The sequence below is a fragment of the Orcinus orca genome, chromosome 2 (genome assembly GCF_937001465.1).
Source record: "Orcinus orca chromosome 2, mOrcOrc1.1, whole genome shotgun sequence".
NCBI classification, from domain to species: Eukaryota; Metazoa; Chordata; class Mammalia; order Artiodactyla; family Delphinidae; genus Orcinus; species Orcinus orca.
This window is the reverse complement of record NC_064560.1, coordinates 126,516,977-126,542,997: the sequence shown is the minus strand read 5'-3', so window position 1 is coordinate 126,542,997 and position 26,021 is coordinate 126,516,977. Positions and strand designations below refer to the sequence as shown.

The following is a 26,021-nucleotide window of genomic DNA, read 5'->3' as shown; positions in this document are numbered from 1 at the left end:
CCTGTTATATTAATGTATTCAATTTTTTAATAGTTTTACAACTTCTCAAAATAAAGAATGAGAAAAAAGATATATGTTTGTGCCTGAAAAGAGCATGGACTAAACTCAGAGTAAGTGGAAGCAGATCATGTAGTGTCTAATTGTGCTTATATTTTCCACGGACACACACAAAAAAGAGACCTATTTTTTTTAAGAAGTTCTGAAATAACTATTGCAGGAGTTCTCATCAGCACCGAATTGCTTCAAACAAGTCGTATTAAGAGTTGCTCCTATCACTCTCATTCCATTTTGAAAAAATATTGTGAACAAGGAAAAAAAGACCTACTGTGACTCACCAGAAGTTTGTGTTTCCAGAGGAAGTAACAGGGTTGCAGTCCCCAAGCCAAGAGTAAGAATGGGGTTCTGCTACATACTGGGTACTGTCTGACAGCACAGGTTCTCTTGTAACAGACGTGGGTGGCTGAGTCTTCTCACTGAGAGAGATGCGCAGGCAATTGTAAGAGTTGGGACCAGCCCTGAACGAGGCTGCTAAAATCTCTGTGCCCCTAAATTCAGTTTGATAGCAATGGAAGAAGGAGCAACCAGAATTTCTTCTAGATCATCTCCATCTTTGCCCCATGATTTGAATTCCTGTATCTTGGTTTTGGATTCCCAAAAAGTCATCTCTAATACAAGGACTTGTGTATAATTAGTTTATATGCAGGTGATTCTAGGAAACATTAGTAGGAAGTGAATCAGAGAAGGGAAGGAGGCCAAGACAGGGTGTTGTCATCAAGCCGTTACTACTATGGGCAATTGGAGCTTAATCCAGCTGGGTAATTCTGGGAGATGGTATAGCATACCCATTGGAGTTACCCCAAATGAGGCATAAAGGAGCTGGAGTAATTCATAAACTCATTACCCATCATGGCTTGAGGGATGCTTTGGGGACATCAATTCTCTGGCACATCTGACTTGTCCTGAACACTGGCCACATGCTCTCATGGTCAGAAAATAGTCCTCAGAGTTGCTGGGATTTTCAGGGTGTAGAGGTGACTGTCAGGGTATGTGAGCAGAACACCAGCAGCATCTGTACAGCCCATACCTTTCACTGCTGAGATCCACTTGTGCTCTATGTTAAATTTACTCAGAACACTAGTTCTTTAAAAAAAAAATCAATAGAAGGATCAGTGGGACAAGTTATAATTGCTACAGTTGATTCCACAGCCATAATTCATATTTATTATCTTCCATCTATTATATCACTCATTCTTGATTCTCTTTCACCTTTGACTAATACTTCTATATCTAGACTTCTGTCCCAGGGAGGTAACCTAGACCTTCATCCCTGAGGGGCCTGAGCACCTGGTTATTCTCCCCTTATCAGGCCATAGTTGCTACAATTGCCTGTTTACAGTAATTATGGTCATGAAAGTGCTAAAAGTCATCCCGGTGAATCCCCTGAGTTTTAGTCCTATTTTTCCAGCTCCCAATAGGCAGCAATAGCCCTAAATCCTCATGATAATCAAGATAGATTGCCCCTGCCAGTGTAGTAACTCCTTTCTTGGCCTTCTGGTCTTCGGACGTGAGTATCTCCAAATGACCAGGTGGTACATGTAAAGTTTGGTTTCGTGAAAACTTCTCTGTTTCCCTAATAGAAATACCCTCTCCTTTCTCTTCAAAAGGAAACAGGACCTCTAGTCCAGAAGAACCTAGAATTATGAGAACAGGAGACACACAATATCCAAGTGAGTCACTGAAACTGGGAGTTGATGGGGAGATAGCCCTACTTCCACTCCTTGGTTCCCAGGTCCATGCATTTTATCTAACAGGAACACAGCACCATCCTGAAGAATAGTTCTCCAGCCTCTCAGAGCACTACCTCTAAGCTGGTGCTTTAGTTGAGCCTTTCAGTGGTCATTCCAATGTTCTATTAGGCTAGTGGTTTGTGGATAATGCTGTATGTAGTAGATCAGCATACTCAATGGTCACATGCCTGTTGTCCCAACTCTTTGCTATTACTTGGGTCTGTTGATGCAAAGGGATGTGAAATCCCTTGATTAATCATAATGATCAATCAGGCACTCTGAGCCCTCAGGTTATGCCGCTATGTGTGGCACTATGGAAGGGAAGGCAAACTCATACCCAGAACATGTATTAACCCAATAGGAAAAGATTTCTGCCACCTCCAGGGTGGAAGTGTCCAATGTAATCAACTTGCCAGCAAGTGGCTGGTTGGTCTTCTTGAGGGGTGATTCCACATTGAAGGCTCCCTGTTGTATCTGTGGCTGACAGGTTGGATATTTGACAGCAGAAGTAGTTAGGTCCGACTTGGTGAGAGAAAACCCGTGCTTCTGGGCTCACGGAGAACCTCCATGCTGTCAGCTTGGCTAATCTGTCTACGGGTCTGTTGTTCAAGCAGTGAAGTGGACGAAGACAGAGGCTGGTGACATCCCCTGGTTGGATCATCTTGCCATGTGGTCACTCGATGCTTCCTCATAGTGGACACTCCCTGGGGAGCAAGGATGTGAGACGGTGATCCAAACACTGTGTGCCTTCACTTGCTGCCCCTTCAGTTCATGGTCACTCCTAAATGTGACTCTCCCTCCTCCCACCCCAGCAGACCGTAGAAAAGAGCAAGATGCTAGGCCAGGGGTCACCAACCCCAGGGCCACGGACCAGTACTGGTTCGTGGCCTGTTAGGAACCGGGCCACACAGCAGGTGAGTGGTGGGCGACCGAGCAAAGCTTCATCTGCTGCCCCCCATCTCTCACGTTACTGCCTGAACTGTTCCGCCCCCCGCCCCATGGAAAAATTGTCCTCCTTGAAACCAGTACTTGGCGCCAAAAAGGATAGAGACCGCTGCTAGGCACTTTTAAAAGTCACCCCTTTGACTCGTCTCCAGACAGCTGGTTGAAATTTTATCCTCTTCTAAGGAGGAGACAGATTTGCCATCATACTGTGTTCTCCTTTCACTCTGTCCTTTTCTAAACTTTTTACCATTTTCCCTCAGGTTTTGGTACTTGGTCTTCTACCCCAGTCTTTTCAGAATGTCAATGTACATTTTCTTTCACTACTGAATTTGATGGTTACGGCTTTTAAGATTTTGTATTCTTGATATATTTGTAAAAGTCTACAAAGGAGCTCAAAGGCAAGAATTTTACTGTTTCCTGCCTTCTTTAGTGCTCTCTTCTTTCTGATATTAAGCCTCAGGTTTTTGAACAGAGTTAGGACTTCACACAGAGAAACAAAATATATTAGATGGTGTTTGAAAACGCTATCCCTCTGCACATGGTATTCAAATGGAATATTTGACACTGTTATACAAAGCTCCTCCTATTTCCCTTTGCTCAGAGTGCAAAGTCAGCGCCCTGGAGCCCTTCAGGCAGGAGGTGCAGGCTTAGCAGGGTTTAGGTGCGGGACGCAGGTGTCTGAGCAGCACTGTGCACTCGTTGCACATAAGAAGGTGGTTGTGTCGTTGAGCTGGGAATCCTTCACGTGCAGGGAAAATTGCTGGTCATTTTTGTTAAGCCTGGCTGTGAATCTTCCACTGATCTTCTCTTTCTCACTTGAAAACAATTGTATCAGGGAGTGGAGGCCTTCCCTGGGATCCTGCGTAAACCACTGGAAGAAATCAGCAGCTCTGTCTGTGTAACTGCAGTTCAGTGTGAAGCTCTCGCCTTCCTTGACTTTCTTTTCCACCAGTGGTTGTCCATTTGACCCTGCTCAGGAGGAGTGAAAAGATTTTCATACATAAGAAACTTTAAAAAAAAAAATTCATTGGGCTGTGTGTATACTCATAATGTATGTACTTGTCTGTGTAAATGTTACCAGTTAATAGAAAGTGTTTTAAAAGTCACTTAGGTTATTCAGATTTTTGTAATCTGTTTTCTTCTTGGTGTTTTCGTTTCTTCTGTCTCACTGAAGTTTTTTCAAAAGCATTTCAGCTTATTTTTGTAATTATTTGGCTTTTCCACACTCCTCCAATCGGGGCTCCTTTATCTATAAGTGCACAGTAGAATCACTTGGGGCACTTACGAAAAATGCAGATTTCCAAATTTCATTCTCAGAGACTCTGCACCACCTTTTCTAGAGTCAGGCCTGGGTATCTACAGATTTTGCCAAGTGCTCAAGTGGTTCTGAGGCAAGGTGCTTGCAAATTATCTTTGGAGAGACACTGCATTGGATGTGAGTTCTTTAATAAACTGTATACTTCGCCAAAAAAAAAAAAAAAAGAAACTCTTTTTTTTTAAATAAAGAACTTTTCCTATTTGTTTTACAAAATTCCTTAATATAAACTCTGGATTGTCCCCGAGATGCCCCCTAAATTTCCTTACCAGAGTTGCCCCATTTCCCTGGCTTGACCCTTCCCCCCGCCCCCCCTTGTCCTCCCTACTCACAGCTTAGCTGCACACACAGGAGCATCAGTGAAGCTTGCAGGTGAGGCTCCATTCCTGCTTCTTCCTGGAGTCTCCGAGGATTCAGTTTGGAGGCCTGAAACGGACCATGTTCAATTGTTCTAGTTCGTTGTTCTAGATTTTTCTGCTTCTTTTGGTTTGGAAGCCCCAGTGATCTTCACTGTGTTTTCACAACCAATCAAAATCTCACTTGTCGCAAAATGCATCATTGAATATACTCACTCCTGCTGCTTCCATTCACATAGTTCTAGTTTCCAGCCAGTCACTTCTGTCAGTGAAGCACTGCCCCCATGTGGTCTGAACTTTTAAATTGAATTTTGTTTTCATTTCCCTTAATAAAAAGAAATTCCTTATGTTAAGTTAAAGGAAGATAGAACATACAGAGAGGTGGAGAGTGAACAAAAAAGAAAGGAAACAAAACATAGTGTCAGAATGTTCTCTAGTGATGACTGTCTTAATATCCTTAGTGCCTGGAACTCCCTTCCTCACTCCCCTCACCTATAAGGGATCAATGCATGTGCTTTGCCTGTATGACTCTCTGTACTATGTTCTGAGGGGCATAAATAAAAAGTTGAGAGAAGACCTGATTCTTTCCCTTAACTGGTTAGGGTCTCCTATGGCTTTGTTGTATTTCTCACTCTGAACAATTATAAATTAGCTAAAAGAGTTAGGCCTTTTCTAAGTTCTCTATATAAGTATAAAGGAGGGAAATACAGTATCTTTCTTTTCATATGTTCTCAGATGTGAGAGAGCAACCTCGTATCTGGCTAACTCTGAAAATGGTAGTACACTTGCAAAAATCTAAGTGTTTCTCATATTTAGGTCTGGGCTTCTGTGCAAACTCTGATAATTTCTTATATTTTACATATTAGGTATACGAAACCCTGTTTTGCGATCTTCTATATTACAGGAAGGATTAGGGACTAAAGAAGAGGAGAGGTTAAGGAGGAAAGTTCTCTTCTAGTCTTTGCATTCAGTCCTTACCCTGCTGATTCTAGGTGCTACCACTTAACCACATTTTCTCAGCTGCATTCCCTAGCTAAAGGCCTGGCCCTGGCAATCTATCCCCATCCTTCCCTTCCTTTATTTCTTCCTGTGGGCCTGAGGTAAGTGGCTGAGGGTCTGTGGTGAGTAAAGAGCTGTGATCTTCTTTGATGTTAATTTTGGGTATTAGTCTTCCTCATGTATGAAATTACATGAAGTAGGGAGACTGCTTTTTCTAGCATTTTCCTGAAGCACAGTGTCATTGTACCTCAGCTGGGAATTAAATCCCTCTTGGAGATGTAGGGTCCAAGGTGAACTGTGCTATGTCTTTCCCAACCCTCTCATTTCTGCTTGAGGAGTAAACAGCAGACTTGGGGTGGCCACTGGGGGGTCTGGCTATTTGTCAATTGATACACTTTCCTGGGAACATGATTGCTCTTTTTCTGAATAAGAGCATTGCCAAATCATATCAAATCTGGAACCACAAAAATGTTAGCAGAATTTCTAGATGTCTTAAGATTTTTTCTCTCCTAATGAGGATACTTAGCAGGAATATTCCCAAAGAAGGGAATTTTAGTTTGGGAAAAATAGAAGGAATGGTTACAATTGTTTGGAAGAAGTAACATTTACAAGAGAGTTTTACATTTGCATGGAATTTTCTCTCTCCTGTCACACAGATGGTGATTTCAACATTCCAGGTCAGAACCAGCAAGAATGTATCTAGTTAAAGGTGATAAGTGATTTTCTCAAGCAATAATAGGCAGCCAGCAATAAATGCTGTGTCTGCTACGTCAAGTTTATTCAACTTAACCCTGTGGGGATGTTTAATAAAATGTACAAAATAGAATCTGCTATTATAGACATTTCTCCAAAGAAGATATACAGATTGCCAACAAACACATGAAAAGATGCTCAACATCATTTATCATTAGAGAAATGCAAATCAAAACTACAATGAGGTATCACCTCACACCAGTCAGAATGGCCATCATCAAGAAATCTACAAACAATAAATGGCGGAGAGGGTGTGGAGAAAAGGGAACCCTCTTGCACTGTTGGTGGGAATGTAAATTGATACAGCCACTGTGGAGAACAGTATGGACGTTCCTTAAAAAACTACAAATACAACTACCATATGACCCAGCAATCCCCCTACTGGGCATATACCTGAGAAAACAATAATTCAAAAAGAGTTATGCAATGTTAATTCAAATACACCCAAATATTTGATTTCTAAACTTAGAATCATATTTAAAGTAATATAGAAAACTAGAAAAGACAAGTTCAACAAACATATTTAGCAGCTCAGTGTATGTGAATGGAAGCTGGTGTTCTGTAAGTTTACATTTAAACATCGTAACAAGTATAAATGTTCATTTTCATAAAAAAAAAGAGTCGTGTACCACAATGTTCATTGCAGCACTATTTACAATAGGCAGGACATGGAAGAAACCTAAGTGTCCATCGACAGATGAATGGATAAAGAAGATGTGGCACATATATTCAATGGAATATTACTCAGCCATAAAAAGAAATGAAATTGAGTTATTTGTAGTGAGGTGGATGGACCTAGAGTCTGTCATACAGAGTGAAGCAAGTCAGAAAGAGAAAAACAAATACCGTATGCTAACACATATCTATGGAATCTAAGATAAATGGTTCTGATGAACCTAGGGGCAGGACAGGAATAAAGACACAGATGTAGAGAATGGACTTGAGGATACGGGGAGGGGAAAGGGCTGGGACAAAGTGAGAGAGTAACACTGACGTATATACACTGCCAAATGTAAAATAGATAGCTAGTGGGAAGCAGCTGCATAGCACAGGGAGATCAGCTCGGTGCTTTGTGACCACCCAAATGTAAAATAGATAGCTAGTGGGAAGCAGCTGCATAGCACAGGGAGATCAGCTCGGTGCTTTGTGACCACCTAGAAGGGTGGGAAAAGGAGGGTGGGAGGGAGACTCAAGAGGGAGGGGATATGGGGATATATGTATACATATAGCTGATTCACATTGTTACACAGCAGAAACTAACACACCATTGTAAAGCAATTATACTACAATAAAGATGTTTAAAAAAAAAGTGAGTAGCTTCATCACTGGCATTAGAGCTATCAAGAAAAGTCATATGATCATTTCCATTGATGCAGAAAAGGCCTGTGACAAAATACAGTATACATTCATGTTAAAACACACTTAGAAAAGTAATTAATAGCTAATTCCTTAACATAGAAAAATGCATATGCCACAACCTCAGAGCAGCACCTACTTCTGGGGAAATGCTAGAAGCTTTCTCACTAAAGTTAGGAGAAAGACAAAGATGTCCACTACCTTTACCACTATTTAGCATTGTGTTGGAGCTACTACATAATGCAGTCGGCCAAGAGAAAAAACAATTAGAAGCATAATAATTGGAAAGAAACAGGTAAAATATCATCTGCATATTTGCAGATGAAATAATGATATATCAGAAAACCTAAAAGAAGAAAAGCCACTATCAGAAGACAGGTAAACAATAATTTAAAAGCAGCTTTTATATCATTCATATGCAAAAATAAAAAACAGTTAAAAGAAATGTGGAAGAAAAGAGCACATTGTCTGTTGTATGAAAGTAAAAAGAAAGAGAAAGGAAAGAACATTTTTTTTTTTTTTTGCTGTACACGGGCCTCTCACTGTTGTGGCCTCTCCCGTTGTGGAGCACAGGCTCCGGACACGCAGGCTCAGCGGCCCTGGCTCACGGGCCTAGCCACTCTGCTGCATGTGGGATTTTCCCGGACCGGGGCACGAACCCGTGTCCCCTGCATCGGCAGGCGGACTCTAAACCACTGCGCCACCAGGGAAGCCCCAAGAACATTCTTAAGTACAAGTTAAGACTAAGCAGATAGGTCAATTAAATGGAATAGCAAATCAATAATTAAGCCTAATTGTATATGGAAATTTAGTATATGTTAAAAGATACTATCTCAGATCAGTGGGGAGGAATGAGTTCTCAGAAAGTATATTGTTACAAGTATGTTAGTGAGAGTGTCCCATTTTATTTTACTTAAAAAATTTTTTTTCTTTATTTGTATTGTATTGTATTGTATTTTTTCTTTATTTGTATTGTATTGTATTGTATTGTATTGTATTGTATTTTTGGCTATGCTGCAAGGCATGTGGGATCTATTTCCCTGACCAGGAACTGAACCCATGCCCACTACAGTGGAAGTGCAGAGTCCTAACCACTGGACTGCAGGGAATTCCCTGTCCCATTTTAGACCAGTAGCCTTTAAACTGGGATTCCTATATTCTTGAAATTATATGAAGGTTTGCCAAGGTTTGTGCAGGCATAGATAATTCTAATGGAATCTAGTCGTGTGTGTGTGTGCGTGTGTGTGTGTATGGCTTTGTGTATTAGAATTTTTTTTCCCTAAAACTGCTTTAGAACATGCTTGAGATCCAGATGTCAGGCTTCCTCTTTCCCATTTCACTTTCCACTCTTAACTTTCCCTTAAAAAAACCTCCACCATTCTGAATCTTACTATGATACATTGCTCCAGAGTCTAAAATCTCCAGGGTACCAAAGAAGTAAGCAATTCATTGGCTCCTGGCTTCTGAGGGAAAGTCCTGAACAGCTAGGCAAGAAATATTGCAAGACAGGGAGGTGTTTTAACTAGGCAGCAACCTCGAGACAAGATTCCTTGATCTTATCTATCTATCTATCTATCTATCTATCTATCTATCTATCTGTCATCTTAGAATTCAAAAATGAATTGGTGGTCACTGAAACCCATCGTGTAACATCATTGTTTGAATTGAAAAACAAAGTCAAACTTTTTATGAGAAAAAAATAAATCTTATGTGGCAGGTTTGTTTGACAATGTGGGGTATGGGAGAAACAGAAGAATTAAGGAAGAGTCCCAGGGTTTCTGGTAAGGTGAATTATATTGCCATTTTTTTTTGAGATGGAAAAGAATGAGGGAAGAACCTATGGGGGGAAATCAGGCCTTATGTTAAGGATATGTTAGATGCCAATTAGATATCCAGTGTAGATGTGACATAGATTACAGTATATATGAGCCTGGCTTTCAATAGAGAAGGTTGGGATGAAAATGTAAATTTGTGTGTCATCAATGTATAAACAGTAATTAAAGCCATATCCCTAGATGAGATTGTAGGGGAGCTAAAGCTTACCTGTTCCCTCTTAGGTTCTCCATCTGGACCTGAGAAGTAAGTTGACATACAACAGGTTAACAGGAGAAAAGCATGGAGATTTTATTTAATAATTTTTACATGTACATAGGGGTCCTCATAGAAAAATGAAGACCCAAAGTGGCTAGGCTTAAGTGCTTTTAAACTAGTGGCCTGTTTTGGGGTGGCATGTGCTGAACCCCTCCAAGATCATTTGAAGAGAATAAATGTTTGAGGACTGAGCTCTGAGAAAACACAACATGTAGACACCAGCAAGAGGAGGAAGATGTAGGAAAAGGAGACTGAGCAGGAGCGGTTTGCAAGGAAGAAGGCAAACCAGGAGAATGTGGAGTTCCAGGATCCAGGCAGAGATGGTGTTTCAGGGAGAGAGTAGCCATAATGCCACATTCTTCGGAGACACTCAATAAGATAAGGAATGGTAATGCATCATTGGATTTGTTGATATAAAACTCACTGGTGGGCTTCCCTGGTGGCGCAGTGGTAGAGAATCCGCCTGCCAATGCAGGGGACACGGGTTCGAGCCCTGGTCTGGGAGGATCCCACATGCCGCGGAGCAAGTGGGCCCATGCGCCACAACTACTGAGCCTGCGCATCTGGAGCCTGTGCTCCGCAACAAGAGAGGCCACGGTAGTGAGAGGGCCACGCACTGCGATGAAGAGTGGCCCCCACTTGCTGCAACTAGAGAAAGCCCTCGCTCAGAAACGAAGACCCAACACAGCCATAAATAAATAAATAAATAAATAAAATTTAAAACTCACTGGTGACCTCAGCAAGAGTGATTTCAACGAAATGGTAGGGATGAAAATCTGACTGTAGTGGGTTCAAGTAAGAAAAGTGTTAGGGAGTAGAGATGATACATTCAGAATACTTTTTGGAAATGTTTTTTTATTGTGGTAGAAGTCACATAATATAAAACATACTATTTTAACCGTATTTAACTGTACAGTTCAGTGGCACTAAGTACATTCACATCGTTGTGCAGCTCCCACCATCATCCATCTGCGGAATTTTTCACCTTCCTAAACTGAAACTCTGTCCGCACTAAACACTAACTCCCCATTCCCGAGACACAAGGAGCAAAAAGACTATAACCTGTTTTTACCCACTGAACCACTAATTCCAGTTCTAGGATGCTGTTCTAATAAAATGATGAGAAATTCAAATTCAATTTTTTATTTAAAGGCATATACCATAATGCTATTTAAAATGATGAAAAACTGGAAATAAATAATCAAGATATCCCCAAACAGGAAAATTATAAAGTTAAGTGTGATATATCTATGGTGTAGAATAGTAGAATAATCAATTCAAAGTATGAATACAAGGTATTTTTAATGACAAAAGTGAGTGTTAATAAAAAGGACGTAAAATGTCTCTATGATGTAACAATGTGCAAAATTGTGAAAAAGATAGAAATAAGTAAAAATAATGAGTGTCTATGTGGCAGAGTTGTGGATGTTTTCAGTATTTTTCTAATTTTTTCCAATCAGAAATTCATAAAACATACATAGGATTAACCTGGTTCATATTTACTATAATGAAGGTAGACCAGTGATGATCTGTATCTACATAACTCTAGTTATTTTAACTGAAAAATGCTTCTAAGTACCGTAAATTCAGCTCATAAAATAGTACAAAACCAAAAGGCTCCCCCCCACCTTCTTCTGTATTAATTATGGATCTATTTGTTGTAAATGACAGAATCTCAACTCATGCTGGCTTGTTCCCATTGAGAGTATTTTGACTTTTGCCGTTCCAGGCAGAGCTGGATATATAGGCTCTGATGATGCTCTCAGATCTGTCTTTCTTCATATCTCTGCATTGTCTTTCTCTATATTTTAGGCTAAGGTATGAATGATGTTCCCTAAAATGGTCCAGTGATTAACTTCCACAGCTCACAATGATATGGCAGCTCTACTGTGCAGAAAAAAACCCCACGAAAACCACAGATATCCACTTATATGAATCTGTCTGCAAAGCAGATGTGTTCATGGCTTGCATCTTTGTGCTTACCCTCTTTTCCACAATGGTTTCTAGCTTTGAGAGTCTGTGAACCTATTCTAATAACTCTTTCAAATTTCAATGTTAATGATAGATTAAAGCAAATCTTGCATAGTCCCTTTTGGACAAATCTTCTCTGTCCATGGTCTATTTTTATTTCCCCTCCCTTTCTCTTAAATTCTTCTTGGTCTCTTCCACCATTCAAGACCCCAAATATAGCATTACCCAACATTCAGTTGTATATAGTATATAGCATTACCCAACATTCAGCACCAGGAAAACTTTTCCTTGATGAAACGATGGTGAGTGGGGCTATTCTAAATCTATGGGTTGCTTTTCTGGGATGGATCATAGACATTTGATGAAAGTAAAATGTACAAACTTTGACTGGAAATTTCCACATCTCTCACTTCATCCATCACTGAGTATTACAGAAAGTCTTTTATTCGATAAGATAGATTTCTCTTCCTCATTCTTCTCAGTTCCTACTTTTGAAGAAAGCCTTTCTCTTTCTGAACGATGTGGATATAAACTAAATCACCAAACGGTGGAATAACAATTTTAGTTTTACTACGGTGTTGCTGTCTATTTTTTATGTGCTTACTTGATTCTCAACCCTGCACCATTTAATAGAAAAATGGAGCTATAAGACCCCTAAAAATTTAGTATATTGCTGCCCGAAGAAATATCCTTTTTTTAGGTACACCAAACCATGCTCTTCTAAGAGTGAACCAAATTAGACAACAAACATGTTTGTGATGATAAAAGGCACAGTGGGGGTAAGTTAGAAATTAGCCTTAATGTTGAAGGACTATCTGCCTGGCTTATCCTTATGGCAACTCAGTACCCTGAAGAGCAGGGAAGTAGATGGGAACATATCTAAACTATACCAGTACAAGTACTGAGGAGGGCAAAATCTCACATGTATTCAGGAGTTATTTTCAGTGAAAATCATGCAAGGGTTTTTGCAGCCAGATGAGGAAGAGAACAAAGTACAAAGCAAAGCAGAATGTAGTTATTTTTACTTGTTTGGTCTGTATTATTTGATTTAAAAGTTTGTCCTTTACGGGAGGTTAATGAAGGCAGAGAAGCTATTAGTCTCCCCCTACGTCTAAACAAAACTCATGCTGCAAAGTGATCATAAAACTGCAACACATTGGGAAAGTGTTTAGATTTTTCCTTTCTTGCAATATGGTGATTAGTTGGTGGTAGAATTGCTCAGGGAAAACGAAATTTATTTGTTCATTGAATCAATCATTATGGAAATCCAGTTTTTCTATACATTTAGAAGTGTGCTTGTAAAAGTAAATCTTTGATATTATCTACCAGTTTAAATTTAGATTAATAGCTCATTCTAAAAAACAATTTCAAGATATTCCTTAATGTTGCTTATGCTAAAGACAGGTAATCTCATGACATGTTGTATTTTTATCTGGAAAGAAACCCAGTTCTGAGCTGTGTGTGGCCCTCTTGGATGAACTACTGCCTCAAGCTAACATTTCATATTATCTCAAAGTACCATCCAATAAAAATTGTCCCTTTCAGTAATATTAAAAACTTTTAATTTCCTAAACTCTTCTTGCTTATTGTTTCTTGATCTTTGCTCTTAATAAGTTTACCCTGCTTGGAATGTGTTCTCCTACCATTGCCCTCACTTAAATTCCTACACATGCGTCAAGTAAAAATTCAAAATCCAATTTCCATGAATTTGGAAGTGTTTTTTTTTTTTAATCTGTGGTGAATTTTACAAGCTTTCTGGTTGTTCAGTTCTTTCACGGTATTTTCCCTCATTTAAAACTTAAAATTCTTAGTTTGGTGCAAAATCATACTGTTTTGTAATTGTTTCTGCAGATCACTGGAAAATGGACATTCCACTTTTCTTTGACTAGTTCCTGTAGTGAGGAGTATTTTACACCTCAAAGCAGTCTGTTTTGTTTCGAAAAGCCTCTAATTGTTCATTTTTCCTTATAGGGAGCTGAAATTAGTTTCCATACAAATTCTAACCATTGGCTATAAATTTGCCTGTATATATGGGTATAAATATTATCAGCCATTCATTATTTCAACCATTGTTCAGTGAATGCTTATTGGTAAAAAAAAAATTGATATCTTCATAAAGCTTAAGTCTAATGAGAGAGATATTCCTATGACTGTTAGGTAGTAAGCTCTTTGTGTACAAGCATCATTCGTAAAATATTTTTATATTGCCTAACGAAGTGTGCAGAAAGAAGGAAACAGAAAAACCTCAGGTATGAATTCTGAGAAACATCATTTTGTGTGAAAGTGAGTGCCTCCTTCTGTGGGGTTGTGAACAGACTGAACGTGGGCGGGGTCCCCATGATTACAGAGCAGAAGGTGGAGTCTGAGCCTATGACCTGCACAGAGATATGTTCTTCTTAATGGTTGGAACTCTCACTTTTGCTGCGTGTGTGACTGTGTTAAAAATAGAAACCTCTCCCTCCTGGCACTTGTGGACTGGGGATGCTGCTCCACTTTCTGTGGGCTCTCTTCCCTGTTCAGAGAGAGGAACAGACACAGAATACTAGACATCAACTCTCCACTTATTCAATGATTCATTTCATTTTTTCCAACTTTTCTGGAAACAAGCAAGCAAAATTTACTTTTAAAGGACTAAAACAAGACCTGAATAAATGAAGAGGCATATAATATTCTTGGGTAGGAAAACATAATATCCTAAAATGTCAGTTTCCAATGTGATTCCAACCAGAATCCCATTTGTTTGAACGAAACTAAGTAAGTGAGAACAAATACCTTGGAATTGTCAACTATATTTTGAAAAAGAATATTAAGATTGGGTTTTCTTTCTATGACATAAAAACTTACTCTGAACAAAACAGTACAGTATAGGCACAGCCTTCTCAGGTGTCACTGACAAGAAACCACCCACCAGCCTCAAGACCACTGAGAGCACTGAAATTAAGAAAACAATAGTCTTTTCTTTGCGAAAGAGAAAAGAAATCTAAGATGCCCACGGGAACCAAACACTTTCAGGATTCTGTATTCTCTGTACTGTTTGCCTTCACAGAACATGCCAACATCCTGAAAATAACATAGGCTGAGACCCTGAGTCTTTAAGCTACTAAGTCTCAGGAGATTTGTGTTCAGCTCCCACTGTAGTCTTAGTCACTGTGTCACTCAGAGCACAGAAGTACTTGGCCGAGTCTTTCCAATGGGCTGATGTTTTCCTCAGGTGGAAGGACTTCTCACTGCTCCTAAATTCAGCCTCAAAACCTTTGATACCTGAGACAAGGCTGTTTCCAGATGTGTACTTCAGGAGAAGCTGGAGTCCTTGATTGGGGTACTGTATGTACCAGAAGAGATAGGACGAAAAAGAAGTTGAGTAGTTGCACCTCAGCTCCAGACGGGCTCCTTCAGAGACAGTGATGTGGCCGTCAGGCTGGGTCACCGACTGGGCTCCGGCTCCTCCTGAAACATCAATGCTGAATCAATGAACTCAGCCAGAACAAAAAGTCTCTATTCAAAGTCAGTCCAAAGCAATGTTCCATGTGTAGACAAGAGAGTAAAATGGAACAGTACTCACTCAGGAACAGGAGCACCTCAAGCATCAAGGTGAACACCAAGGTCATGGTGGAGCAGTGAGGAGGCAGTGAGCTCCTTTCTGGGAGATTCTCCACAAACAAAAGTCTGATGACTGGTGGACTTGAACCCAGGTTGCTGTGAGGTTGAGAAGGAATGACACAGGATTTAGATTTCTTCTTCTGATGGACGTTGTAAGGTGTGTTGGGAGAGAGGCTGTCTTAACAAGACTGCCTGCCTCTGGTGTCTGAGATGCTTTACATGTCATTGTGCAAAAAGTGGTGTCCGAATATCTCTTTAAACTGTAGGGAAGGAAGGTTTTTGTGCGATTATTCTGATCTTATATAGAAAAACCATTTCCAGTTTACACAACAGCCCCCTCTATTGGTCAGATAGAGAAAGAAAGAGCAGTTCACAATTTTTGTGAACCTTCCTCACCTCCTTCCTGCCAGGAACACAAAAGTCTCCGAAAGGAGTGGCAAGCACTACAGAAAGTGGCTGCTCTGAATGTGGTCTGCAGGTGAGTAGCATCTGCATCACCGGGGAGCTATTCTGAATGCAGAAGCTCAGGCCCTACCCAGACTTCCTGAGTCAGAATCTGCATTTTAATAAGATTCCTGCGCACATTAGAATTTGAGAAACACTTGTCTAGATGAAGGAGGTAAAAAAATACCTTTTGGATTTAATAATAAAGAGATCATTGGTATTTCTGAGAAAAAATAGATTGGTTACAGGAGAGGCATGTATGAATTTGGAGGAATATTAAATATTTTTTCAGAGGAGCATGCTTGAATATTTTAAATGATGGGAAGAAATCAGTAGCAAGAAAGTCCTGAAGAACCAGACCATAGAGTTTGGACGATCAGTGGGCTGAGGTGCCAGAGAAGTCAAAGTGAATGGAGTGGGTGAAGCATTTGGACAGAGGCGTACTATTTAAAAGGAAGAGAGATATCTTTTTTATTATTAGGGGAGGGAAAGTGAATTATATGTGTAAAAGCAGGAATGTTTCATGTGGAAAGCAGAAGGTTGAGGAAGATTCATTTAATGATATGAGTTGTCTTTACGCATAATGATATGAGTTGTCTTGACTCATCATAAGGTCCTGGGTAAGCTGTACTAAGAGCGAAGAGAGTCAAAGGAGATATCGTAAAGTATAGAAATGGTACGTTATAAAAACATACAGAATTTTCACGCACCATTTCATTTACAATTGATGTTAAAAACCACGAATATATGGAGACAAACTTCTGTATGGCTGTGTTGATACATATGCTTAGATGGGGGCACATTGGCCTCCTGGGATGATGGTTTAAGTAAGAACTAGGTGTAAGAGTGGGAAACACAGCCATGTGTTGGCTTGAGGGATATAATGAAGTAGAAGTATCTTCAAGTGTTCCCGTAGTGGAAGGTTTCCAGCCCACTCATATAAACCAGCTTCACAAACCAGCTCTCATTAATCAGTGCACTTGTCAAGAGTAAACTGTGGTCAAGCTGTAGGCAGATCTTCTGAATGGTTCTTATAAGTCAGGGACAATAATAACAGCTGGGATTAAAGAATAATATGTATGGGCCCCCATCCTTGAGGAATTTGGACTAGTGAAGAGTTAAAACCAAAAAATATTCTTAGCATAGTAGATATGTGCTCTTACAAAACTGTGTACAGAACACTAAAAGAGGGAGAGGGCAAATAAATATAATTTAGGTAACCTGGAAAATCTTTTTAAAAGTAAATGTGACATTTACTGGGTCCTGAAGATTGAATAGGATTTTGCCAACTTGAGAAAGAAATAATATTTATAAGAAGAAAATATGAGAGTGAGTTCATTTGATATGGCTGATGTTCAGAAATCTTTGCGTAATACTGGGGAGGAAGATGAACACTTACTGGAAGTAATACTGTAGATGGCCACATAAACCTTGGCTTTTACTTTTGGGTCATGGGGAGCCATAGAAGGTCCTGAAATAGAACAGCAATCTAATCTGATGTGTATTTTAGAATGATAACTTCAGGGATAGATTTGGGAAGTAAGAGCTCATGGATAGGGGATACATTTAAGAAGTTATTCCAGCCAACTCAGTGAGAGATTATGAGCACCTTGACCTGGATAGTAACAAGGCAAGTAAAAAGAGGTGGTTGGGGCTTCCCTGGTGGTGCAGTGCTTGAGAGTCCGCCTGCCGATGCAGGGGATACGGGTTTGTGCCCCGGTCCGGGAAGATCCCACATGCCGCGGAGCTGCCGGGCCGGTGAGCCATGGCCGCTGAGCCTGCGCGTCCGGAGCCTGTGCTCCGCAATGGGAGAGGCCCACGTACCGCAAAAAAAAAAAAAAGAAGGTGGTTGAATGTGAGAAATATTTAGAAGACAGAATTGATATGACTTCATATATCAGTCAACTTTGACTAGGGTAATGCTCAGTACAAACAACCTCACAATATCAGTGGCTCACAAGAACAAAGTTTACTGAGTTGTCCATGGTATGTTAGCTGTGGGTCAACTGCAGTCCCAGCACTCTGAGGCTCTGCTCCTGGATACAGGACGATTCCGTTCTGCTACTATGAGTTATCTTTCCATTCTGGACCTTGCGTCTTCTTCACATTATGGATAAAAGCTGAAAAGACAACCACTACCTGGTAAGTGCAGGGAAGAAACAAAAGAAGACATGCCATGTGAATATATTTAGTTTTAGCTATGATATAACATACTTCCTATCCACTCACATTCCATTGGTCAAAGCTGGTCACATTGCCGTGTCCAAAGTCCACAGTGAGGCCAAGTATAGAAAATATAGTCCAGCTAAAGATTAGCATAGTAAGGGTGAGAGAGCATGAATAGTCAACACATAATACACTCTAATACTCTTGGAAATGAGCTACATGAGAGTGAGCTTATAGGGCACTCGGATGTTAACTCCCTTACGGAAAAGAAGGTATATTCACTTCAAAATCTTTAAGAAAGTTTTTTGTGAAAACCTAGGAGAAATCAATAAAAAATTATTTGCTTTTCCCATTTCTCTTCTTTGTTCTTTTTTTTGTGTTGAAGAACATGCCTTCAATGAAGTAGGATGTAGCAACGAGTGGTGAATATTACCCTACTTTAATCAGATTATTTTAGAAAGGTTTGAGTAACTATCTAGTTCACTTGGAATCATGGCAAAAGAGGAGGCTAGGAATCTGATTCAATGATATGTCCAATATACTGGTGGGAATGGAGGTGAGTGATGTGTAATGACAGTCCCGTTAGTTGACGGAGCTACAGTGACTGGAACGCTTGTTTATCTATCATTGCATTTCCCCCTGGTTATAGAAAACACTGTAATTCATTGAATTTGCCTTTCCACCTCACACATGGCTCTTTCTCAATGCTGGTACCAGAGCAGCACCAGGCACAGGCTTGGGCTGCAGAGGCCTGAAGGGCACTGTGTGCAGGCACAGAGAGATGTGGCTGAGTCTTCAGCCTGGGATCCTTGATGTACATGCAGCTGTAGTCCTCCTTAGTATTCAAAGTGATTCTTACTTATCCTTCCTCCTTTTCATCCTCATTTACAGTCATTAAAACAGGTCCTTAGGGCTTTTTCCAGCTTCCCATCTATACCAGTATAAAGCATAAAAGGAGCTGGAAGGGAAACTGCAGGTGAAATTGGTGCTCCCTCCTTCCTGAACATGCAGAGATGGAGAAATCTGTTCCACACTCAATATGCTGCTCATTTCTGTTCAGAAAGACAGGGTCAGACATACACTGATCTCTCTACACAGTATTCATTGTCTTCACACGTTCCCAGATAGAACCTAGAGTTACGTGACTACATCCCCCTCCTTCTCCATCACTGCCACATACTGTTCAGAATGTCTTCAGCAGCCCCTGGACTTAAGGCCAAGATGAAGTCACAGGATTAACAATGGAGCTGGCAAAGGATTCCTCTCCATTTATCCTGCCCAAGTATCCTCAGCAGAGGAATATTCTTCTTCAGAAAATAGGATTCTGCATCTGGTTGCCCAGCCAATCAGTGACAAAACCCCATACAAGGCCTAGAAACACACCAACAATTTCTGACCTAGACTCAGTTTCCTGTTACTCAAAAGGAGGGCTCAAACACTGCTTTCTTGAGACCAACTTCACAAACAGTGAGGACATCCCCCATGAGTCCGCAGCACAAAGAGAGCTGACAACCATTCAGAAGTGGGCTGCCCCATCGTGCACTGCAATCATTCAACTTGAGAGAGATTGGGATGGCAATTTGTGGCAGGAAAAACACTTCGGTTAGGAATCTTTTATACAGACTTTCAACAAAATCCTCATATTATAAATGTGCACACATACCATGTGCTAAATTATCTATTGCTTTATGTACATTGTTCGAATACAGAAATCACACAGTAGAATTACTATCATTCCCAATTTACCAACAGGAAAACTAAAGCTGAAAGAGATTGAGGAATTCACTCCAGGTCAAACACCTGGTAATAACTAGAACACATATCTCTCTGGTAAGGGGTCCATGGTGTTTGGAATCTGCCATTGCCACTTACATTTTGTGATACTCAGTAAATGTTTTAAATGGTAGAGAAGATACGTTCTAAAAATAACAGGAGTCTGCTTTTTGGGTTTCTTTCTACTAGCCAAAAAATGGAACAACTTAAATGTACTGAATGACTCCATTTACATGAAAGGTTCAGAAAAGGAACCTATGGAGATATAAAGTAGATCACTGGTTGCCTGTGGCCAGGTATCGGAACAGGGATTAACTATAATTGAGCATGAAGGAGCTTTTTGTGGTGATAAAAGTGTTTAAACCTGGATTATTGTAATGGTTTCATAAGTCAGCTAATTTACCAAAAATCACTGAACTCTACATTCAAAATGGATGAATTTTGTGGAATGTCAATTTTACCTCAAATAGCGTTGTTTAAAAGTAAATAAGAATTATGTTCTATCTTGCCCGTGTCACAGTCCAGGAATAATGCTAGTTTGATTGAACATACGCATATTAGTTTAAACAGTCATCTTGTGCCCAGAATGTCCTTAAGAGATCTGAAAATTATGAAAGCAATACTCTCTGTTCCCTGTGAGCTTAAAAAACAGCTGGAAAAAAAAAAAAGACATCCAGGGGAAATTTAACAGTACAAGATAGCAGTAATTAAGATTGTTCAGAATCTAAATGTACTTCCGGAAAATTGGCAGTGTAAATTGACTATATAACCTTCTTTCCAGTGAACAACTGAAATAAATAAAGGAAAGAGCATGGGGAAGGTACTAAACTCAGGGAACAGTACCTTCCACACACTCAAATAGTGTTCTGGAAAGTGGAACAGGATTGGAAGATATCTCAATGGCTAACCTCTGACTTTCCTTCCCAAGAAAAGAGATGCCACTGTGGTTAATAAAGGAAATCCTGAAAAACCTCATTAATGTCTCCCAATTTAGAAGTGCAAAGGCTGAGGTTAGGGGTGGACTGCTAGACAAACAGAAACTAGTACAAGTAAAGTTCCTTTTTTTTTTTCCTCCAGATCAGACCACTTGATGAATAGGGTAGTGTGGGTATGACCACACCATCATAAAGCCTACTTGCTGTGAAGCGTATTTCTGATGAAAATACTGATCCATTGAAAAATTCACCTGGATATTGGAAGGTATGTGTCCAGAATAAGACAGGCATACCTCCAACAGCCTTGACATTCATGCAACTAGTAAGGTAGAATCCTGTAATCTACAGCAACCCACCTTACCTGAAATCGAGGAGAAGCCAATTGATCACTAGATATATTGCATAAATTAAATCTTAGATGAAGTGACTTGCAGGATATACATATTGACAGTTGTAGATAAACAACACAAAGATTAGTCCAGCTTAAGCTTTTATGTCAGTGTTTGAATAGCATGGACTCTGGAAATAATTTTATCTTTTGTACATTTATTTTATATACACACACACACACACACACACACACACACACACACATATATAAGTTGAGCCTCCTGCACTAAGTATTGTTCACTCATAGTGAAAGGATATAAAAGGCCTACAGTGCGGTAGGAGGAGGAAGAATTGAATAAATGAATTTTTAAAGAAAGATAATTATAGATAGTGATTAGCACTTAAAAAAATACAATATTGTATTGAGCTAGAGAGTTGTTCTTGGGGTGAGGGAAGGCATCTGCTCTAGACAGGGTATGGAGAGAGGGCTCCACTCCGACACTTATTCTGTAACACCAGACAAGGTATCGAACCTCTCTCGTGTTCAATTCCCTTTTCTGCAAGTAGCCAGTATCTTTCTGGGGGTGCTGGGCTCAGCACTGGCATTCATCATCTCATTCACTTCTCATAAGAACCCTGCATGGTAGATTCTGTCAATATCCACATGGTAGATATGAGGAAATGGAAGCATAAAAATTATTAAGTCATTTTCCGAAGATCACTCAGCTACCGAGTGGTAGATCTAGAAATACAACCCAAGTCTTTGGTCTCAAGCACTTTGCTACACTGTCTCCCTAAAGTAGGATGGACCCAACCTTGAAGGGTTCCAGTAAGAATTAAGTGAGAACACACATTCAAATCACCCAACACAATACCTTCCCTAGCTTAGGCACTCAACCAGCTGCAGGCAATGTGCAGAATCTTGCGGGGGGGTGGGGGGTTGGGGTGGGGGTGGGGTTGGGGGGGCATGTTGGGAGACGGAATCTGAAATTGCAGAGGAATCTAGCCCAAGATAAATTTCAATATTTTTTTGAGATACATGTAGCAGGTTACCTGGCAGATTTCATGTGTTATCGTAAGTATCCATGGTCTATCATGTTCTTACTGTTAATGAGAAGTCAATTCATTAAGGTGTCATATTGAGAGATTGGGTGGGCATATTATAATATGAAATGAGTGTACCACCCAGTATTTGCTACAATTGTTTATTTTTTCCCATTATTGACTCTTGCTCCCACTTCTCAGGATATTGCTATACTACAAGAAAGGACAGAGCAGTAGACACAATTATACTTACCAGAGAAGAAACCCCAAACTTGCACAACAATTCTGAGCTTTCTTTCCAAGGTAGCCTATAACTCCACAGGCAAAATCATCTCATGTGTTGTATATGTCATTTGAAATCAATCACTTTCACATCTGGCTAGCAAAAGAAAACAACCAGCCAGTTCTCCTGAATCCTCTCTCTCCTGATTTCTGCATTGGGAAGTTTACTGACTGGTTCAGCAATGGCAGCTTCTATTGTGACTAGGCTTCACCACAATTTTACCCAATTATCACTAGAGGGCAGCAGCGAGGCCAGTGTAGGCATCACAAAATATTTGAGCAGGACACCAGGTGGCAGTGCTTCAGCTTTCTTTCTTGCTGCATGCAGTGTGCTAGAGCCTGATTCTCAAGGAAGGAAAATAGAAAGATTAAAGAGATAAAAGATTCCCAAAGGGGTGACATTTGAGCAAAGACATGAAGGAATTCAGAGGTGCACCATGTAGATATTTGGGGGCATAACATCACAATAGAGAGGACAAAGGCAAGGAGCACAGGTCTTGATATAGAAACATGCTTGGAGTGTTTAAGGAATAATATCTTTCCCTGAGGCCCCTTATTCTTCCCAGCACACTATTGCATAAGGAACTTGCTAAAGCATTCAGCACTGTTAACTGATTAGTGGATGATTTCCTCATCTATTGATCCTGGGGCAATTTGTGCCTAGGTTTGGCATTTTCTTTCCTAGTTCCCTTTAGGTTCCTGTTTAAACCAGTAATGTCACCATCACTGAGACATCCAGCCACCCTGTGCTGGGGCCAAGTGCTTCTCCATAGTTCAAACCTTGCTCTTTAGGAGCCCCGTAAATGCTACACTCTGGCTGGCAATAAAAGTTAGAGATGATATTCACAGTTAGGAAAGTTATGTCTCATTTCCCAAAAATTAAAATAATTGGAACAATAAAATCTATCTCATAGGGTTTATGATATTTGAATTAGATAATGAATCTGAGATGCATACTACAGTGCCTGACATATAGTAAGCCCAATAAGTACCAACTTTCTTTTTTCTAGTAAAACCTTCCTTTCCTTCAATGTCCGGGTCTGTGTTCTGTTACTGCTTGTTGTTTTCTCCACATCAGTTCAATGATGGGAGCTTCTAAGAAATTTACTTAAGCACTTATTTTCCTGGAGACAGTCATTATTTTTCCCTCTCTTCTTAGGTCCTATTCTCCTAGCCATACTGATTCACTCAGGATGCTAAAAGGACACAGATGAGGTTTTATTTTCATTTCCCTAATGAATAATAATAATATTCCCTGATGAATAATGATAATTTTTGTATATTTATTAGCTATTGGATATAATATTTCTGAATTGGATCTCCAAGATTTTGCCATTCTTACTAACTCTTTTCTTATTGATTTACATGAGCTTTTAATATATATTGCATTTGAGTCTTTATCAGAAATATGCATTGCAAATACAGTTTACCATTCTGTGCCTTGACTTTCCCCCCTACTAGCAGTGATTTTTAACAAAGACAATTTTAAAATATACTTTCATGTTCATAAGAAGCCAGTTTCAAAGTTTTATTTATTTGTTTTAACACTTCAAAAATGTTTTCACTTGGTGACTTCTGATGTGAAATCAGGCATCATTCTTAATGATATTTCCCAGAATACAATATATCGATTTTCCCTGGGTATTGGCAAGATTATTTCCACTTAAATATTTAAGTGGATTTGCCTTCAATGCCTTGCAAATTTCTGCCAAAACCACAGTGGTGGACTTGCAGAATTCCTTATTCATCTTTATGGTTTTCCACATAGCATTGCTCCTGAATAAGAAACTTGTTTTTTAGGAAGTCAAGTAGTACAGTGAGTGAAGGTACTTGCTATGAGCAAATAGGTTATGGAATGGGTAATGGAAATGGTAGTTAGAAATACCACCTACAATCATGTGGTCATTTGCAGAAACAAGAACTATAATACTTATGACAATTTCTTTTTCATTTTGATATGAATATGGTTATGTATACATTAACCATTTTTAAATCTCTCCCCTACTTGTCTGTCTGTGGTAACATATGATGTGCAAGTATAAGTTTATCTCATATCTCATTGTATCTCAGTGGTTAAGATGCAGGATTCAATGGGACAGTGTGAATGAGGTATAAGAGGAAAGAACACCACCCCAAAATGGATAAATTAACTGGGTGTACTCTCTTCTGGAGAGGGTTAGCTTGGTTTTGGTTGAATGGGGAATAACTGCATCTTATTAACAGGAAGCATAGTTTTGCTGTTGTGTTTATTTGAAAGTTGTGTTGTTAAAAGAGGTATAGATGGGTGACAGTTGACATAGAGGGTACTGTAGTAGCTTTGTAGTGTCTCAACTATCTGGAAATCTATGTCCCAGAATTTGCTTCCCTGTATTGTTCTGGGTTAGGGTTGGCCACAAAAAAGACTTGCACAAGGTTTAGAAGGTAGTTGTCATGAAGTAGCCACATTTTTTAAGCTCTGCTGGTTGGTGCAGGGCTCCAGGAACTGGGCAACTCACACATGTGGCTGCTGATGAACTAGCTCATCTTATTGTTGACTCACAACTCCTCTACCGCCCACCCGATCTCCTCCTCATCTTCTCTTTGTCTTGGACCAAGTATGCGTGTAGCATGAGGGTAAATGACACCCACTTCTCCTTGAGGTCACCCACCATTGTGAGACTGAAGGAGGTGAGAGACAGACAAGTTTTAGTGTGTCTTTGTGGGTACTATTGTCCTCATGGGTTCTAGTATCCGTACATGTCACAGTCTGTCCATGCTTTTGTCCACATCCAACTTTCCTTCCCAAATGACACTCTAACAGTGAATTCAGGCTCAACACCAGATGCAAAGATAAAAGCTTTGTATAGACCCCTCCACCAGCTCTAGCTATTGCCTGAGTTCTATTCTCTACAGTGAGTCTCTTATTCTAGATCACTTGTAATTTGCTTCTCTGATTGTACCCTGACACAAAGTCTAAGGGGAAAGGACTAAGGAAATGATTTTCATGACCATTTCAGATAACTAGACCCAGGTTTGTGATGTGAGTGTCTTTAGGTGGAAGTGCCACTTTAAATTATCATGGAGCAAATTTTCAACATTAGACAATTTTACACATGTTCTGTGTGATGGACTTAAAGTCAAAAATTCAAGACTGAGTATGTATTAGTAGAAAGTTACTCTGGACATCTGTTCCCAAGTGAGATAGCAGGCGATTTTATTTAGAATTAAATCTCCTGATCCAGACCACAGATTAAGCAACCACAGGACTACCATTTCTTGTCTGGCATCTGCAGGTGTGCCTTTCAGCGTGGCTCCCGCAGCAAGGGGGCTCTCTCTTATTGAGCTCTGGGGTTTTTGTTTGGCTTTTCCTATTACTTCAAGCACTGTGAGGTCCCAGAGAGCACAGAAGTAGTTTGCAGAATCTTCCACCAGTAAGGCTGAAATGGTGAGGCTGATGAATTTATGTCTTTCCTGAAAGTTTACAGAATAGCGGCCATTCTTTGCATTTTGGTCAGAAGAAATCTGATGAATAAGGAAAGTCATCTCTCCACTGGGAAGCTGCTTATACCAAACAATAACGTACCAGCTCAAGCTTGTTTCATACTGACAGCTCAAGGTGACCGCCTCCCCTAGCTGACTCGATATGGGTGGCTGGAGTTGAGTAACTTTCTGGACCGCACCAAATCCTGTGGGAAAAAATCAGAAAACAGAGCTGAAGTAGTGAACAAAATAATGTAGGAATTAGACTAATTTAGGACCCAAAGAAAAACCAAATTGAAATCATGATAAGCTTTCTTTTCTCCAATCCTCCTTTCCTCCCCAAGTCCATGTGAAGTACCATGTGCCTGTGTGCAGTCCTTTCAACCTGAACATTTGTACCCATATTTGGAACCAT

At 40.0% G+C, this 26,021-nt stretch overlaps 1 protein-coding gene and 2 gene segments (V, D, J or C); 1 reads left to right on the top strand and 2 right to left on the bottom strand.

Annotated features, from left to right (window-relative positions):
* SALL2 (spalt like transcription factor 2) overlaps window positions 1-26,021 on the top strand; it is a 915,550-nt gene that overhangs the window by 185,653 nt on the left and 703,876 nt on the right.
* LOC125963605 (T cell receptor alpha variable 21-like) lies at window positions 3,322-4,710 on the bottom strand. The segment is given in 2 exon segments: window positions 3,322-3,701; window positions 4,380-4,710. Coding segments are annotated over 2 exon segments (393 nt in total).
* Window positions 13,402-26,021, bottom strand: part of LOC101279208 (T cell receptor alpha variable 8-4-like) — an 83,900-nt gene continuing 71,280 nt past the window's right edge. The window contains 1 exon segment of the C gene segment in view: window positions 13,402-14,834. Coding sequence covers window positions 14,674-14,834 — 161 coding nt within the window.